At 35.0% G+C, this 16,681-nt stretch overlaps 1 protein-coding gene across 11 annotated transcripts in view; it reads right to left on the bottom strand.

Annotated features, from left to right (window-relative positions):
• Positions 1-920: 920 nt before the first annotated feature.
• The window catches only part of LOC129235462 (mucin-19), an 89,048-nt gene continuing 73,287 nt past the window's right edge, over positions 921-16,681 (bottom strand). For 9 of the 11 annotated variants that reach the window (XM_054869316.1, XM_054869318.1, XM_054869315.1 and 6 more), the window contains exons 6-8: positions 9,056-9,670; positions 7,705-8,995; positions 921-1,088 (exon numbers count right to left, since the gene is read on the bottom strand). In XM_054869316.1, coding sequence (XP_054725291.1) covers positions 1,040-1,088; positions 7,705-8,995; positions 9,056-9,670 — 1,955 coding nt within the window. In that variant the 3' untranslated portion in view covers positions 921-1,039. Of the gene's footprint in view, positions 1,089-5,285; positions 8,996-9,055; positions 9,671-16,681 lie in introns of those variants that run through there. The other 2 variants (XM_054869325.1, XM_054869324.1) reach the window with 2 other exon arrangements.

Raw genomic sequence — 16,681 nt, 5'->3', positions numbered from 1 at the left:
GTGAGAATTAATACTACCAAAAATATTTCGAAAATTTAAAAAATGACTTAAAATGCTATTTTCAGCATATTCAACGTCGGAAAAGCAAGATTTTGTTGAAAATTACTATTACTAAGAAAATTTCAAAAATTTCTAAAATTGTAAGAATTAATAAAAATGCTTTTTTCAGCATACTCAAGGCCGGAATAACAGAATTTTGTTGAAAATTAATATTATTATTAATATTTTGAGCATATTCCAAAAACGCTACACTTTTTGATCTCATTTCCGTATTTAGCATACCAAATTCATGTGGAAACAGGATTTCGTTGAAAACTAATATTACCAAAAAAATTTCGAAAATTTTGAGAATTTCGAACATTTTAAAAGTTACTAAAATGATATTTTCAGCATATTCAACCCTATTTATCCCAAAAACGCTACATTTTTTTATCTCACTTTCGTATTAAGCATACAATTCATGCGGAAACAGGATTTTGGTGAAAATTAATATTACCAAGAAAATTTCGAAAATTTAAAAGTTTCTAAAATTTCTAAAATTACAAAAAAGGCTTTTTTCAGCATATTCAACCCCATTTGTCTCAAAAACGCTACGCCTCATACACTTTTTGTTGAAAATTAATATTATATTGTATTAAATTAATTTTTTCAAAATAAATTTCTAAGTATTATTTATTTTTTTTAACGTTTTAAAATATCATTATCAAAAAATGCCAGCCTAGAATTATGCCAGTATGCCATTTGCAGCGCATTTGAGTGGGTTAACAGATTGTCAAATTATTTAATTCACTTGAATAAATTGCGAAGAAATAGTAATTTTCTTGTATGCTTTTTTTACATATTTTTACATGCGGTTTATTTTATACATAGATGGCTATTTTTATAATAATAATAAAAACTCCTATTAGTATTGGTGTTTAAATGGAAAATAGTGTTAAGTGCAGCATTCATAATTATTGTAAGTTATTGTTGTTGTAGTTGTTGTTCTGGATCATGCTTCCTGCACATTTAATGCACATTATTCCAAACAAACATTTTTCTAAAACATCCAATTATCGAATTTACCACGACGGGAGGTCTGCTGTTGCCTTCAGATTTTTTAGTAGAAAAGCAAAAATAGAGAAAATTGCAGAGAAGAGAATACACATATTTTTAATAAAAAAAATTGTTTAAAGACATTAAAAAAATAAAAACTATAGAAGCTATTTTAATTAGATTTTTTAAGTTAAATGGTTTAAGTTGAACAAGCAAATGATTATTTATTATTTTTAGTTTATTATTATTATTTGATATCAAGTCTCTACAGACACATACATATTTTAGATATATAGTACATATATAAAATCTATAAAATTTCTTCTAAAGAGCAGCACTTAAAAACTGAACCTATTATTTAATTTTCTTTGGGATTTTTGGCTGTATGTGGATTGTACGTAAGATCCTCTTTAGTAGAGAAATTGGTGGCAATAACTTTTAAATAAAAAATGGTAGTTCGCAAAAGAACTAGAATTAGGTGTTACCAAAATTAAGAAATCATATACGAATTTAACAAATAATAAAGACAAATTTATTTATAATTGCTGAAACAATAAAGTTCTGAATATTTGTCGCCGGGTATCTTTAGTGAGCCATATCTCATTTTGTATACATTCCTTTGGGCCATATTATAGGGTGATTGTAAAGTGATTGTAGGGTGATTCATTGTAGCCTGATATATCATTTAAACAAAATTGGTCTCTCTATGACCATCAACTGTCGATTTTGTGAAAAAGGCACTGAAAATCCAGAACACATTCTTTGTCAATGTCCTGCACTGGGCAGAAAAAGGCTACACCACGTCGGCGGTATTGTCATGCTTTAATATAAATTATGAAACAATAAACCCCAGAATGTTTTCCAATTTTTAAAAGGCCTTAAAATATAGTGTACCTTAGCAGGCTTTTCACAATAGATCTCATTTGGTCGCAGCGTACAGTAGCCTAGCAATAATAATAAGATAAAGGAAAAATAATCCTTAACAATTTTTTTCTTCGTGAAGCCTATTCCATGATAGCGTTCAAAAATGGAGGTAAAAAAGCGTAAATTCGATACATTTTTCGCTACCACTATAGCTAAGGTGAAAAATCGGAGCTGGTGAATAAAAATGTGTGCTGTTTATGGTCTCAAGTATCGAATTCAAAACCAAAGTGCCGATACCAGCAATTCTATGCTGGCAGACCAATCGTCGAAAATGTTGAAAAAAATCATAGAAATCGTCGAGTCAAACCAGCTTATGAGCATTGCATTGCACAGCAATTGAATATTTCTCAGATCCAAGATAATATGATTCGACTCTCATAGAGCAAAAACCAATTCAAAAGGTGATAAGAGGTCGTAAATGGTGATGGATCAAGCACACTCTTAGAAAAAACAGCGAAACCATAAGAAAAACAACGTTCAAACGAAACCCCGAAGGACACAGACGACCCGATCGTCTACGAAATACCTGAAGGCGTTCTAACATTCGTGATTTAGAAGCAGTTAGCCAAACGTGGGATTTCGCAAAGAGAACAGCAGATAAAAGAATAAGGTAAATGTTTTTCAATAGTAAAAAAGTTTTTCAATAGTAGCACTTGGACAATAATTTCCCGCTGGTACGACGAGTTTCAACATGGCTGTCGATTTATGGTATTTCGTGAAGGGTAGTTGTGCCAGAAACGATCGTTGCTGTGCGTCAACTGATAACGCAAGATCATTCTGTGCCATATCGCTAGATAGAGGCATACTTGGACCTTAGTGAGACGAGTATTCATTCAATATTACATCAACATTTGGCTGTCAAGAAAATTTGTTCGCATTGGATACAGCATAATTTGACCATTACCCAAAAAAGGACTCATTTCGATTGGTGTAAAGAAATATTGAAGAAATTCAGTGGCGGTGGTTCAAAGTAGGTCTATGACATCGTAACAGATAACGGAATCGTGGGTCTGTGCATATGAGCTGGAAACAAAACAGAAATCGACAGTATGGATGCTCCAAGACGAATTTAATCGAATTAATGGTCGCTTGTTTCGGAAGTGCACGGAAAGTCTGTTCATATCACCACTGTACCACTAGAGAAACTTGAAATATTAAATTCTGAGAGCTACACAACCATTTGTTGAGCAGAATTTTTCGGCCTATTAAGGAAAACCAACCTCCGAAGACGAATCATACTTCACCAAGCCAATGCGAGCTCTAAAGTGTCGGCTCACACAAGACCGTTTTTGAGCACTCAAAAGATCGAATTAATGAGTAATTCATCTTACAACTCTGATTTGGTGCCTAATGATTTATTTTTGTTCAAAAACCAAATGGGAGGTCCACGTTTTTAATTTTTTCATATCAACACCTGAAAAAGCTGTTGAAGCCTTTAAGCAACTCGTTTTGGAGGTATCCACTTCTGAGTTTCGCTTAAGTAAAATGGCAAAGATGAACAGTGAGTCATTTGGGGCACATTAAAGGATAACTTCTCACGAAGTACTCCACAATTCAAAAAACTCGCTATGAATACATAGGCACCTCATCAGTTTTTTTGGTTTTGAGAGTTTGTAAGTTGAAAAGCTTACTACGAGAACAGTAAGAAGATATAGGATAGGCAAAATTAAAAGAAAACGGACGAATTTTGTTTGCACTATTTCGGAGGGAGGTACAATCAATGCGGCCAATCACCGGAGGCACCTTCAATGCGACGCTATAGTGCGCAGAAGTTTCAGACATATCAAGCAATTGCAGCCAGCAGAAGAAGATGTAATAGGTCTATCGATAAGTTCGTGCGGTTTTACAACAGATGGCGTAACTTGATTATTATTCCATCGATCCACATTTCCAAACATTCATTGGAGAGCTACTGTCGTAAGGCACAAACGTCAGTATAAGTTTTTTATTTGAAGCGTAAACAACAATATTTTTACCACACTTGAAAATGTCGAATTTCGTGCCAAATAATGTGTTTTTGCGGGGAATTCTTCTTCATTATTTTAATATGAAGAAAAAAGCAGCCGAAAGTCATCGTATCTTGGTGGAAGTTTATGGTGAGCATGCTCTAGCTGAGCGAACGTGCCAGAAGTGGTTTGCACGCTTTAAAAGTGGTGATTTTGGCTTGGAAGACGAAGAACGCGAGGGTGCGCCGCCAAAGTTCATGGATACCGAATTGGAGGAATTGCTCGATCAAGATCCGGCTCAAACGCAAGAAGAGGTTGCAAAAACTTTGGGAGTTGATCAATCAACCATTTCGAAACGTTTAAAAGCCATGGGAATGATCCGAAAGGTAGGCCATTGGGTGCCGTATGAATTGAAGCCAAGAGACGTTGAACGCCGTTTTATGGCATGCGAACAACTGCTTCAACGGCACAAAAGAAAGGGTTTTTTGCATCGAATTGTGACTGGCGATGAAAAGTGGGTCCATTACGACAATCCAAAACGTCGGGCAACGTATGGATACCCTGGCCCTGCTTCAACATCGACGTCGGCGCAGAATATTCATGGCCTGAAGGTTATGCTGTGTATCTGGTGGGACCAGCTGGGTGTTGTGTATTATGAGCTACTGAAACCGAATGAAACGATTACGGGGGATGTCTACCGACGACAATTGATGCGTTTGAGCCGAGCACTGCGAGAAAAACGGCCGCAATACGCCGATAGACACGACAAAGTTATTTTGCAACATGACAATGCTCGGCCACATGTTGCACAAGTGGTCAAAACATACTTAGAAACGCTCAAATGGGATGTCCTACCCCACCCGCTGTATAGTCCAGACCTTGCGCCATCCGATTACTATCTCTTCCGATCGATGCAACATGGCCTGGCTGACCAGCACTTCCGTAATTACGATGAAGTCAAAAAATGGATCGATTCGTGGATTGCGGCAAAACCGACCGAATTTTTCACAAAGGGAATCCGTGAATTGCCAGAAAGATGGGAAAAAGTAGTAGTAAGCGATGGACAATACTTTGAATATTAAATTTGTAACCATTTTACGTCAATAAAGTTTCAAATTTCGAAAAAAAACCGCACGAACTTAAACATAGTCCTATTATATACGCTCAGCCCAATCCAGCCCAATCCATCTATCTTAAGTTTAATAAGAAAACTGGGTTTGGATGAGGTACTGTGATGAGCAGAGAGCACAAAAGAGCATTACATCTATCTATCTAAATTAAGTTCCATGGATTTTTGAAATTGTGAGATCACTTCATGCAAACTAAGCTAAAAATTCGAAAATAAATTTTTTTAATAAAATAAGTAAAATAAAAACAGAATTAATTCGTACGAATTTTTTTATTATTAATATTATTTCAATTTGCATTGTAATCTAATATTATTTAATCATATTTTTCTTTTAATATAGTACATGATTGCATAGAGAAAATAGCATAAAGAATTAATAATATAATAATAATCATAAAGGTAGCATCGCATATGGAGGTGCACGATGCCTTTGCCAAACTAAAGAAGTAAAATGTTTTGTATGCTACTATGATCAAATTGAAAGGTGAATAATTTTTTCTTTTTAATTTTAAAATACTTATTTATTCTTGAAAAGTCATTTTGTTCGTCGCTTACAAAATAAGCGCCCTACAAAAAACCTAAAACAAAATAAAAAACATTTGTGTCAAAGGTTTTTTCAATTGTCGAAACATTTGCTAAACTCGGCAGTTAACGTCGCAAATTGCGAAACCCTTTTTATATGCCTTTTTTGTGGCATTTGCGTTACCTTATTGAATAATCAGAAGCCAAATTGGGGCTGAATCAAGTCTTCACGGCCGACGTTTTCACAACAATCGGTTCTACGTTACCTGAACGACCCGGATTTAAGCTGCAATTAATGGTACCGTAGCCATAACGTCATAGCCGTAGGTTATGCCATAGCCGCACCATTACAGCAATTGTCGGTGTGTCATTCCGTAACCATAAACAGCAGAGTAGCATAAAGCAGCAAGTAGAATCAATTAAAACATTTGCATTTTGCCATACAAATATGAATAATTATATGCTAAGTCAAGTAATTTTTCGTCGTTCGTTTCTAATATTCAAATTTTTATCGCAAATATTAAAACAAATGTAAAGTATTTCACAGCTGCTTACGCATACGGGGAGCACCCAAAATTCAATAGATACACACGGTTACGATTATGGTTATGGCGTTATAGTGCGGCACTTACAATCGTTCGCAGTGATTCCCATATGTTTGATCAGATCAACTGATTGATACGGCTACGGTACGGCACCACTAATTGCATCTTTATATCCGCCCAAGAATTGTCACTGCAGCAGCATTCTCCGTGCATGTGTGGGGAATGTCTATGCTGCTACAACAACAACAACATCGTTATGGATCGAGTTGTTGAGCAACTAATCATGAACATTAAATAATAAACTTAAAAAAAATATTTCTTGAAACCAATATCGTCACGATGTTTGTGTGTTTGGAAAGTCAGCTTTCAATTTGATCACAATATTATATCGAATAGAGAAACTTTGGCATGCAACGGTGTTAATATCGCGTCACATTTGGGATTTACAGTCGAGTGAAAAAGAGTGTATACCTTTAAGGTTCGATAGCTACAATTCTGTGTGTGTTTACTATGTTGGTGTTCACAACTAGACTAATTCGCAAATCAGCAGTTTAATGGCAAATACTTGTAATTCTAGTATTTTTATAATCAATACACAATACACACGGTCTTAGTTTATTACTGCTAAATTTTACTTTATATGTATAGGTAGAACAATTGTAAATCAGCTGTTTACAACAGCATTTAGTGCTACTATTGTTCTCAACGTTTCACTTTTTCGACAAACTTTAGTGTTTAAGCTATGTTTTGCTTTTTGTTTTTTTATTTTTTAGAAAAATACTTAATTTTTTATGTAGATATTAAATCTATACATCCCAATACACTGTGTGGATATTGCTGTTGTTTCATTTTTTTTTTTTACTTTTTTTTACTTTATTCTAAAGAGGAGCATTCTCATGTTAAGTACTGCGATACAAGACTTATTTTTGTTAGACTCTAATGGTTTTATTTTTTAGAAAATGTCTTGAACAGCGTGATATGTTACATTTATCGTTTTCTAATATCGTTTATGTATTTTACACTTTTATAGGGATGCTTACTACGCATTTGTAATTATTTCAGCAATCGATTAAAGCAATTCATTCGAAACAAAGATAAATGCCGCTTAACCGCTATACGATCCAATCGTGGGCGCAGCAGGAAAAGCATGCAGAAACATATTAACATTTTTGAAAAAAGGCAAATAAATCTAAATAATTGTATACATATGTATGCAAATACTTGGTATAACTACGGGTCCACTTTTCGCAAAAACTTTCGTTATCCTACATGTGGGACTTTTTTACAATGCCCGAAAATTAAATTAATCACATAATTAAAGAAGGAAAATCAAAAACAATACATACATACATACCTACATATACTTGTATATATGTACATATAGCATATAATTAATTGGAATGCAGTAAAATATGCAGGTAAGTAAAAAACTAGGCTCCCTTCCTTCACTCTATCTCTACAAGCGCACTGCAAGCTGGGGCTCTAAGAGACTGGGGCACACATCCACTACCAACCACACCACTACACCAAACACTCTGCTAAACTTTGCTAACAACAACAAGCAGAACAACTATAGGTAGGCAATTAAACTTGCGTCACGCACTGCGCATATTTGTCCAGTTCGCCACGCAACACCTTCACACGATCTGTCTCCTCGCGCAGCAGCCGCATCAGTTCGTCGATGGTACGCTGTTGTGACACCACAGTTAACTCCAATTTGCCAACACGGCGCTCCAGCTCGCCTATGCGCGTATTATCACCGCCCGTTGGCGCTGCAGTGCTGCTGGTCCGTTGATAATAATGGCTATTAGCACCTATTGAATTTTGGCTAGACGCCGCCGCCGTCGTCGCCGCTGACACCACAGGGCCAGCAACTAGTGTGGATGAACTCGGCGCCGCACCGTTAGAACTTGGCTCATTACTGGCCACTGGTGCTGGTGAAGCGTTACTCTTCATTGCTGCCGTGCGCGCACTGCCACTGCCGCTACTTTCCGCTAGCGAAGGTGACATACTGCGATTACGTATCGAAAGGCTGTTTGGTCGCGTGCGCACATCATCGGTGACAGTGGTGTTAGTGGTGGCATGTGTAGTGTTCGCAAGCGTCGATGAGTCAGTTGTAAATTTATTGCTCATACTTTTGGTCATGATGTCAGCAATAGTGTTGGAATTTAGTTCTTTCTTCAATATTTGTTGGCTATTTTCTACAGTCATCGATTGCTGCATTATGCTCGACGAAACCGAGGAGGTCTGTACTTTTGTGGTAGTGGTGGAGCTGCTGCTACTACTGTGACTACTGCTGCTGCTTGTAGTTGTGTGATTGCTGCTAGTCAATTTGGCATCGTCGCACAGTAGTCGTGATGTACGATCGACCACAGAGGTGTTGCCTTGTAAGCGCGGCTCCACACTGGGCGATGTCTTCTTCTTGACTTGTGATGCTTTCAGTTCCTCCATCCACGGTGCCTTCTTCTTCTCCCATTCGCGTGGCTTCGGTTTCGCCAATTGCTCCTCGCCGGTCGAATTATCATCGGATGATAGCAGTTTACTTTCATCTTGTGAAAGTTCACTACTCGATGCAGCGCCACCGCTGCTGCTGCCATTGAGGTAAATCGTATCGTTATTGTTGCTTTCACCAATTATGTTAATAGCCGCCGAGGGTGGACGGCGTTTCGGCGCTTTAACACGTCCAGCACGCATGTCTGTCAGTATGGAGGCGCGTTCTAGATGATCGAAATCGGAGTCCTCCACCGCTATTGTGGCGGCGCGACGCATCACAACCCCATCACCCTGACCACTTTTGCTAGCGCACATGCCATCAGCGAAGTCCTGTGATGCTGCTGTGGCGAGTTTGCTATCGGTGCTTTTCGTCTTTTGCTTGCCAAAGCCAAAGAGGTTGCCTGTGGGAAGATATCAAATACAAATAGTACGTTGTTTATTTCATTAACACAACTACTTACTTGCAACACCCGAAACGCTCGACGGTTTCTTCGTCGTCACGGTGGGTTTCTTCGTCAGCACCGGCGGTGGCGTCTTCGTCTTCTCGTCCAGACTCTCCAAGCTCTTGCGCAACTCATTGGCAAGTGCGGCTGAGCTGGACGACATGCTGGTTGTTGTTGTGGTCGTTGTTGTAATATTACCGTTATTGGTCAATACCGTCTTCGTCTCTTGCAAATGTTGTTGTTGTTGTTGTTGCTGCTGTAACTGTTGCTTCTTCAATGCCAAACGATTGCTTGCATCCGCCGCATTCGCTGCCAAATCTAGATTTTTATTCTCCAACGATTTGCGTTGTGCAGCAACATTGCCGCTCTGTAAGCCTGTTTCAGAGAGTATATCGTTGAGTGAATCATATGAGCTGAAACTGTCCTTACGGTTAGAGCTTTGCGTCGACGAATTACTGCCAGATTTCTTGACGAACACCTTCGATGTAGCAGCTGTGGTGTGCGCCGCCGATGTGGCCGCTGAGCCAATGGCTGATCTCAGATGGGCTGTGTTGGCGGCAACGGTGGCGGCAGTAGCATTAGATGCTTTGGCAGTACGTTGGGAATGTGGTTGTGAGTCGCTCAGTGATGTGACTACAGGGAGGAGAGAGAAAGAGTATAAAATAGTAGAAAGCGTTAATTAGCAATGGAAAAGAATCACAGAGAAAAGTGAGCAATTAACGAACGCTAGAGTAAAATACTTTTAGCTAAGAAAAAATGTATAAACGAGTACTGTAGGTACATGGCAGCAAGGAGAAATGCTAACAAACAACAAACTGCAACAATTTCAAACGAATCAACGTTGCCGGCAAAGCACTAATACATTTTTAGATTAAACAAAAAAACAAAAATACATTTTGAATAGAAAATGAATCAGCAACGAGTTAAGGCAGTTCAAACAAAATTGACTATTAATAAACCTATTTTTTTAATTTTTTCTTTGTATCTTATTTTATTTTTTACGATAAATTAACAAGCAATTCGTAGTACAATGGTAATATCATACACAGTTGTGTGCTAAATTAAAGCAGCATGGAAAAATTGGGTATTTTACAAAACGAAACTCAAACGTAAGCTTTCAAATTAGCTGTACTACAAAAAAAAATAGGATTTACTAAAAGCACGATTTTTCAAGTATATGCAAATAAATAAAAAATGTAGTTTGAAAAAAAATGCGATAAATCAGTTATGTTGACGTTTTAAATATTTGAAAATATTTATATTTATTTATTTATATATTTATATACATTTCTCTAAAAATTCTACAATTTTAAAAATATTTGCGTAGATTTTGAAGGTATTTCATGTTTTTTCTGCCTATATCTCTATTAAAATGAAATGAGAAAACGTTTAAAAATTATAAATAAAAATAAATAATTGGCGTTTACACTCTTTTTGAGTGTTTGGCCGAGCTGCCCCCCTATTTGTGACGTGGTCTTGATGTTGTTCCACAAATGAAGGCAACCGCAAATGTTTTTTATGAGTGGATCCTTCATGGCAGAATACACTCCGAGGTTTGCCATTGCCTATCGAGGGGGGCCGCTATTATAAAAAACTTTTTCTATCATTACTTTAACTAATAACGCCGAAAAGGATAGCGTGTTTTGACTTTTTCCCCACACATTTGATGAAGCAACCGACTGAAGAGTTGTTCATGAAAACTTTTCCAGCAGAAAATGGCAGAAGCGGACATAATTATCGAGACCAATTTCAGCTTAATATATTTTGGCACTCTTTGCCACTTGATGTAGGAGGTCACCCAGAATGCGATTTTTAGACAAAAAATAAAAAGTTTCAGAAAGTAAAAAGTTACAGAAAGAAAAAAGTTGCAGAAATTTAATAAAATCTTTCTTAAATTATTTATACCTTCCAATTTCCAAATTTTATCTTCAAATGTCTTTTTACTTTTATTTTCATCCGCCATCCATCCATTGGATCCATCATTTTAAAATTTGAAAATCTGATGTAAGATTTGTATTCAACGAACGCAAGAACCCCCTTAACAAATCTCATGCATTTTCAGAAACTTTTTCTATTTAAAAACTATTTCACATGAAATTTCAATCTGCACCAAAATTTGGAATTAAGAGTAGATAAAAAATCCTAAATTTTGAGTCCTGTTAGAACGCCGCTTAGCAAACTCATGTTGGAAGAGTGGGGAGTCTTTTACTGACAAATATCGTCGGCACTCACACGATTCCTTCTCATATACCCGCCGCACTTTTTTTAATGTACAAAAACCATCTACTGCATAGTTTCAAAATTTGTAGTAAATGTTTCAAAATGTTTGTCATTATTACTTTCAATTTTTAACCAGAATTTTGAGAATTTAGAGAATTTTTCCAGTTATGCAGTTTTATAGTTCATTGAATTTTATTTTAACAAAACGCAAGTTTCAGATGGCTACCATAAAATACCGTTGCTTTTTGGCAATTTTTTCATTGCTGATGCGAGGCTTTTTTACCATATAAAAAATATCGAGCATCTACTTTAATCGAAGAAAAGGCGTGACATCTCAGCGAAAAAAATGTCAAAAAACAACGAGAATTTTGGACCGCTTAAAACTTTGCTATACTAAAATTTACGCTGAAATTTGGTTGAAATTTACATAAAGTTTGAAAATTTGCTTTAGATGGTTTTTGTTGTAACATGGGTTATATTTTTTTAAAAGGTAGTGTGTTTATAATTTTACAATGAGAAGAAATCGTAAGTGTAGGTTCTTTCAGTTCGGAGTTTCCTTTCAGCTTTCAAGTCCCAGTTCGATGACGTCTCTATCGATGGATGTTTGGACTGATCAGCAATTTATTAAAAATAGAAGGATTTCTCTCTAGAATCATAAAAAAATAATTAAAATCTATCGCAGATATAATCGATCTCTTTAGAACTACATTTGGAAAATTTGTCTATATTTTCAGACGTTATAATCGTCCAGCAGATGCCGAAATCAAAATTTCCAAAAAAAAATATTTGTTTTTTGCTCAAAAGATGATCTAATACCTTTAAAATGGGGGTTAAGGTGGAAGAAAACGCTGTATTTTTTCTCAGTTTGGCGCAACCTATAAAGCTTTATAATTTACGCGCGTTACTCAATCGTGTCGTGTAACTTTCAATTATGAGTTGGCATCAGTGAATAAAAACTAAGCAACATGGCACTAAAACAACATAGCTGCCCCAAAATCAACTGGAAGAAAACAAGAAAAACTTACGAAAAAATTACAAAACACAAATTAAAAAACTAATTATAAAAGTGTTAAAAGGGATTAAAGAAAAAAATTTAAAAAAAGAATTACCAAAATAAAACTAATAAGGCCAAACAAGCAAATTACGAAAAAAAGCCAAAAACAAAAAAACCGTATTATAAAAAATAACAGCAATACCAATTTCCAAAAAAACAAAAAAAAATCCAAAAAATCACAAAACAACAACAAAAAGTTACAAAAAAGGTTAAAAAGGATTAAGAAAAACACAAACAGAACAAAAAATTACGCAAAATAAATAATTCAAAAAAAAAAAATTTTAAAAGGATTCAAGAAAAACAAAAGCAAAAAATTCTTAAAAGCAAAGAGATTACAAACCAAAAAAAACAAACAAATTACAAATAAAAAACCAAAAGTGTGAAAAATAAAAAACAAAAACCAAATTCACAAAAAAAATGAGAAAAGTGTTCAAAAGGATTAAAGAAAAAAAAACACAAATTACACCAAAACAGTAAACCACAAAAAAGGAAAAGGAAAAAAAAAACTAAAACAAAAAAAAAATAAAACAAATACAAAACAAAAATTACAAAAACAATATAAAAGTGTTAAAAAGAATTAAAGAAAAAAAGTACAAAAAAGAAATAAATAACAAAAACAAAACGAATTACACAAGAAACAAAAACATTACAAAAACAAAACAAATTACAAAAAAACATACTAGATATTACAAATAAATTAGAGAGGGTTTAATAACAAAATAAATTACACTAAACAGAACAAATTACAGACAAAAACTCACAGGAAGAAAAACTACCAAACCAAATACAAAACAAAAATTACAAAATATATATTAAAAACAAAATACAAAAGTGTTAAAAAGGATTAAAAATATTTCACTTTAAAAAACTCTATATAGAAATTTTCAACATTGAATAAATCTATTGATTTTTTCTCTGTTTATTTGTTTATTATACTCAAGCCTACAAATAAACTAATTTATTGGAAAAATTAACGACAATGTCCAAAATACTTAGATCACTTGACATACACAACATCACTCACATACAACATCTTTGCTTGCGCTATATAATACCAAACACTTCAGTACTTTTCAAAAAAGCTTTTCACAGCTTTTTTCCAATTTCAGACTCGATATCTTAATAGTACAACGTTTATAATTTCATTTTTCAGCCAGAGCGACCATTAATCAAATTAAAATTATATTATATTAAGTGGAGTTAAAAATTCTTGCCTTACATTCGGTCATACTACTCACCGATTTACCGGTGACATTAAAAGTAAACAAGTTTTCTGACAGTTTTGTGATAAGTGAAGTTTCCGAAATGGAGTTAAAAAGGGGAACATTTTATGCATTCTTCCACACCACAACGATCATGGCAAAAAGTTGTGCGAGGCGGTAAAAAAAGTATGCTCTTTATGGATCTAATTCAGTTTGGAATGCAACAGCAAAGCGTTCTGGTAATATGCACATCCAAAATAATGTACGCTCGCTAGGCCAATCGTGGCGGAATGTGAGCATTTATGCCATTGCCCTTGAAAAAACTATTAGGAGGGAAAATATAACTATATGAATAAAATACGTAGAGAACTTTTTACATCACTTAAAGTAATTTTAGTTATTTAGATTGATAGCAGTCCTGCCTAAAAAAAAAATTAACTTTAAACGGTAGAATATTAAGATCTCTATTTTGAAATTGTTTTTTTGTTTTTGTTTTTTTTTTGTTTTGTATACTTCCAAAAACCATAACGGTATCATGCATTATGGCATTTGTATAATAATTTCAACATTTCCATTGCAAATAAGACATTGCTGGTAAAACAATTAATCAACAACAATTAATCGCTTAACAACATATTTTCAATAAAGATTTATAAGGTTCAAGTTTAAATTGATGTTCAAGATACCGAGAGACCACTGTTTGTCTAAAAAAACATATGCAGAAGTGTGTGTGCGTATGTATTTTCATGAAACTCTTAAGAGGTTGCTAACTCTTTTTATGACACAACAGTTAGTGAAAATAATGAAAAATAAATATGGACTGAAACTTCCACCTCCAGCAATACTGATGGCAATAATTTGTACTATGTACTTAAGAATATTTACATATAAACTATATACATATACCTATATGTATGTATGGATATATATCACCAAATGGACGCGAGGTGGGCTAGGTAAACCGAAATGTAAATATAAAAGTTAAGACTACTACTAAGTTAACCAGTTGCAAAGTAAATAAACAACAAAACAAAGCAAATATGAAAACACAGATATGCAAAGCAATATATGGATACAGTGTGGCTCAAAAGTTTAAAGCCACGTTACGTTCGTAGAAAAAGTTTTAATAACCTCTGAAATTTATGTCAAATTTACGTTCAACCAATTGTTTGTTTGGTTGCATAGCATCTGTGAAAAGTGTTCATCGCGCGTTCACGCCAACTTATGGTTTTCAGCGATGAGGACCATTTTTCTTAATGTCTACGTCAATAAGCTAAATTGACGTAATTGGGTTGAACAGCAACACGAAGCCATTAAAGAACAGCCATTGCAACCATTGAAAACAACAGTTTGGTGCGATCTATAGGCTACAGGAATTATCGGCCCATATTTCTTCAAAGACGATGACTTTGATAAAGGACTTTTTGATGCCGGAAAGTAAAGCCCGTGATATCCACAACATTTGGTTCCAACAAGACGGCACTAAGCACTTGCCATACAGCCCGTAAAACAATGGATTTACATCGTTGTTTTTTCGGTGAGCAATTTATCTCTCGTCTCGGTTCAGTGGATTGACCCCCTCTGGACTTTTATTTGTGGGAGTATGTAAATTCTAAACCAGCTTCGATTGAGGTATTGGAAGCCAACATTACTAAAGTTATTCATGAGATACCGACCGAAGTCCCCCAACGAGCCATTCTAAAATTAGTGTTTACGGATGGCCAAATTACGGCGCAGTTGCGGTCAACATTTGAAAGGGGTTAGCTTTAAAAAATAAATGTCACGAAGGGTTCTACACAAAAATAACAAAGTTAAAAGCATTCAAAGAAAATAAAACTTGTTCACGACAGACCAAGGCTGATCGATCACAAAATTTGGCCGTCCGAAGCAAAATTGTGAGAGTAACTTCGGGTGCGACTTCATGGGAACTCGGCAAATTCTTACGCTCGTCCAATTAGTCGTTCAGACGACAAAGAATTAACATGAGGATTGGTTGCGTTGACTTTTTTCTCATATCACAAGCACAATCTCAGTTTTGTCCAAAACAAAAACCCGCTGTCAGATACCCTACTATGTCAGCAACTCAGCTGATTCCTTCATATTCGCTGAGAGCCAGTTAACGGTCTAATGTTGGCCACACCTTCTGTATTCTTTTCACTGTGCGACAGATCATAAAAAAATACGACAGAATGACATCAGTGAATCGAATGGCCATTGAAATTTATGGAACAAAAAAAGCACAGTTGTAAAAATACAGATTTTTTATAAAATTAAATACGAGTTTCAACATAATTTGGTGGGACAAAATTTTGTAGCTGTTACTTTCGAAGTTCTACTATGACATAAACTATAAAATGTTATCGTGCGGTGAAAAACCAAGGATTTCTCGAAATAAAAAAGAATTTTAAGAATTTCAGAGCAAAAGCCTGTTGCTTGGACAGCTAAAAACATCTGCAGTCTTAATGTTTGCTCTCATTAAGAAGCACAAGTAAGGCTATAAGATGCTATGATACTCCTAGACCTATGCATTGTTGCCTACACCCTTTGTTGGAGTATTTCGCCGAGCTTCCAATTCTGTGCGTGTCGATGTTTTTATAAGGACTAATTAGCAAGGAAAAATATATCGAATATAAATTGTTGCCGTTTATTAAAGAGGAAACACCCTTATATAATCTTCGAATTGGACAACAAGAGGTCATACTCGGCACGTCAAACCAGAACTGTTTAAGCCGTTATAATATTAAAGTTCTCAAGGGGCTACCATCTAGTCGGCATGTTAATATTACTAAGCATTGTTAGAAAAAAAGTTTTGGACGAACTGAAATCCTGATAATATGAAACAAATGATTAAATAGTGTTTAAAGCCAGAAATGATGTACTTTAGTAAATAAAAGTGTGATATTATATTTGTTGAAAATGTGTATCAAAATGTAAATTCTAGCATCATCTAGTGCTAAATATTTGTATTAAAATTATCAAATCTGGCAACCATTCATACACTTGTCAAAAATCTGGAAATAAAATTTGAGTGGGAGCGTGTCATTATTCTGTATTACAAAATTCTGGGTGACAAAATTCTGTAAATTGCAAAAAAATCTGCTTTTTAAAATTCTGCTTTTTTAAAATTCTGCTTTTTAAAATTCTGCTTTCTAAAATTCTGCTTTTTCA

Source organism: Anastrepha obliqua, chromosome 1 (assembly GCF_027943255.1).
Source record: "Anastrepha obliqua isolate idAnaObli1 chromosome 1, idAnaObli1_1.0, whole genome shotgun sequence".
NCBI lineage: Eukaryota > Metazoa > Arthropoda > Insecta > Diptera > Tephritidae > Anastrepha > Anastrepha obliqua.
This window is presented reverse-complemented; position numbering and strand designations above follow the sequence as displayed.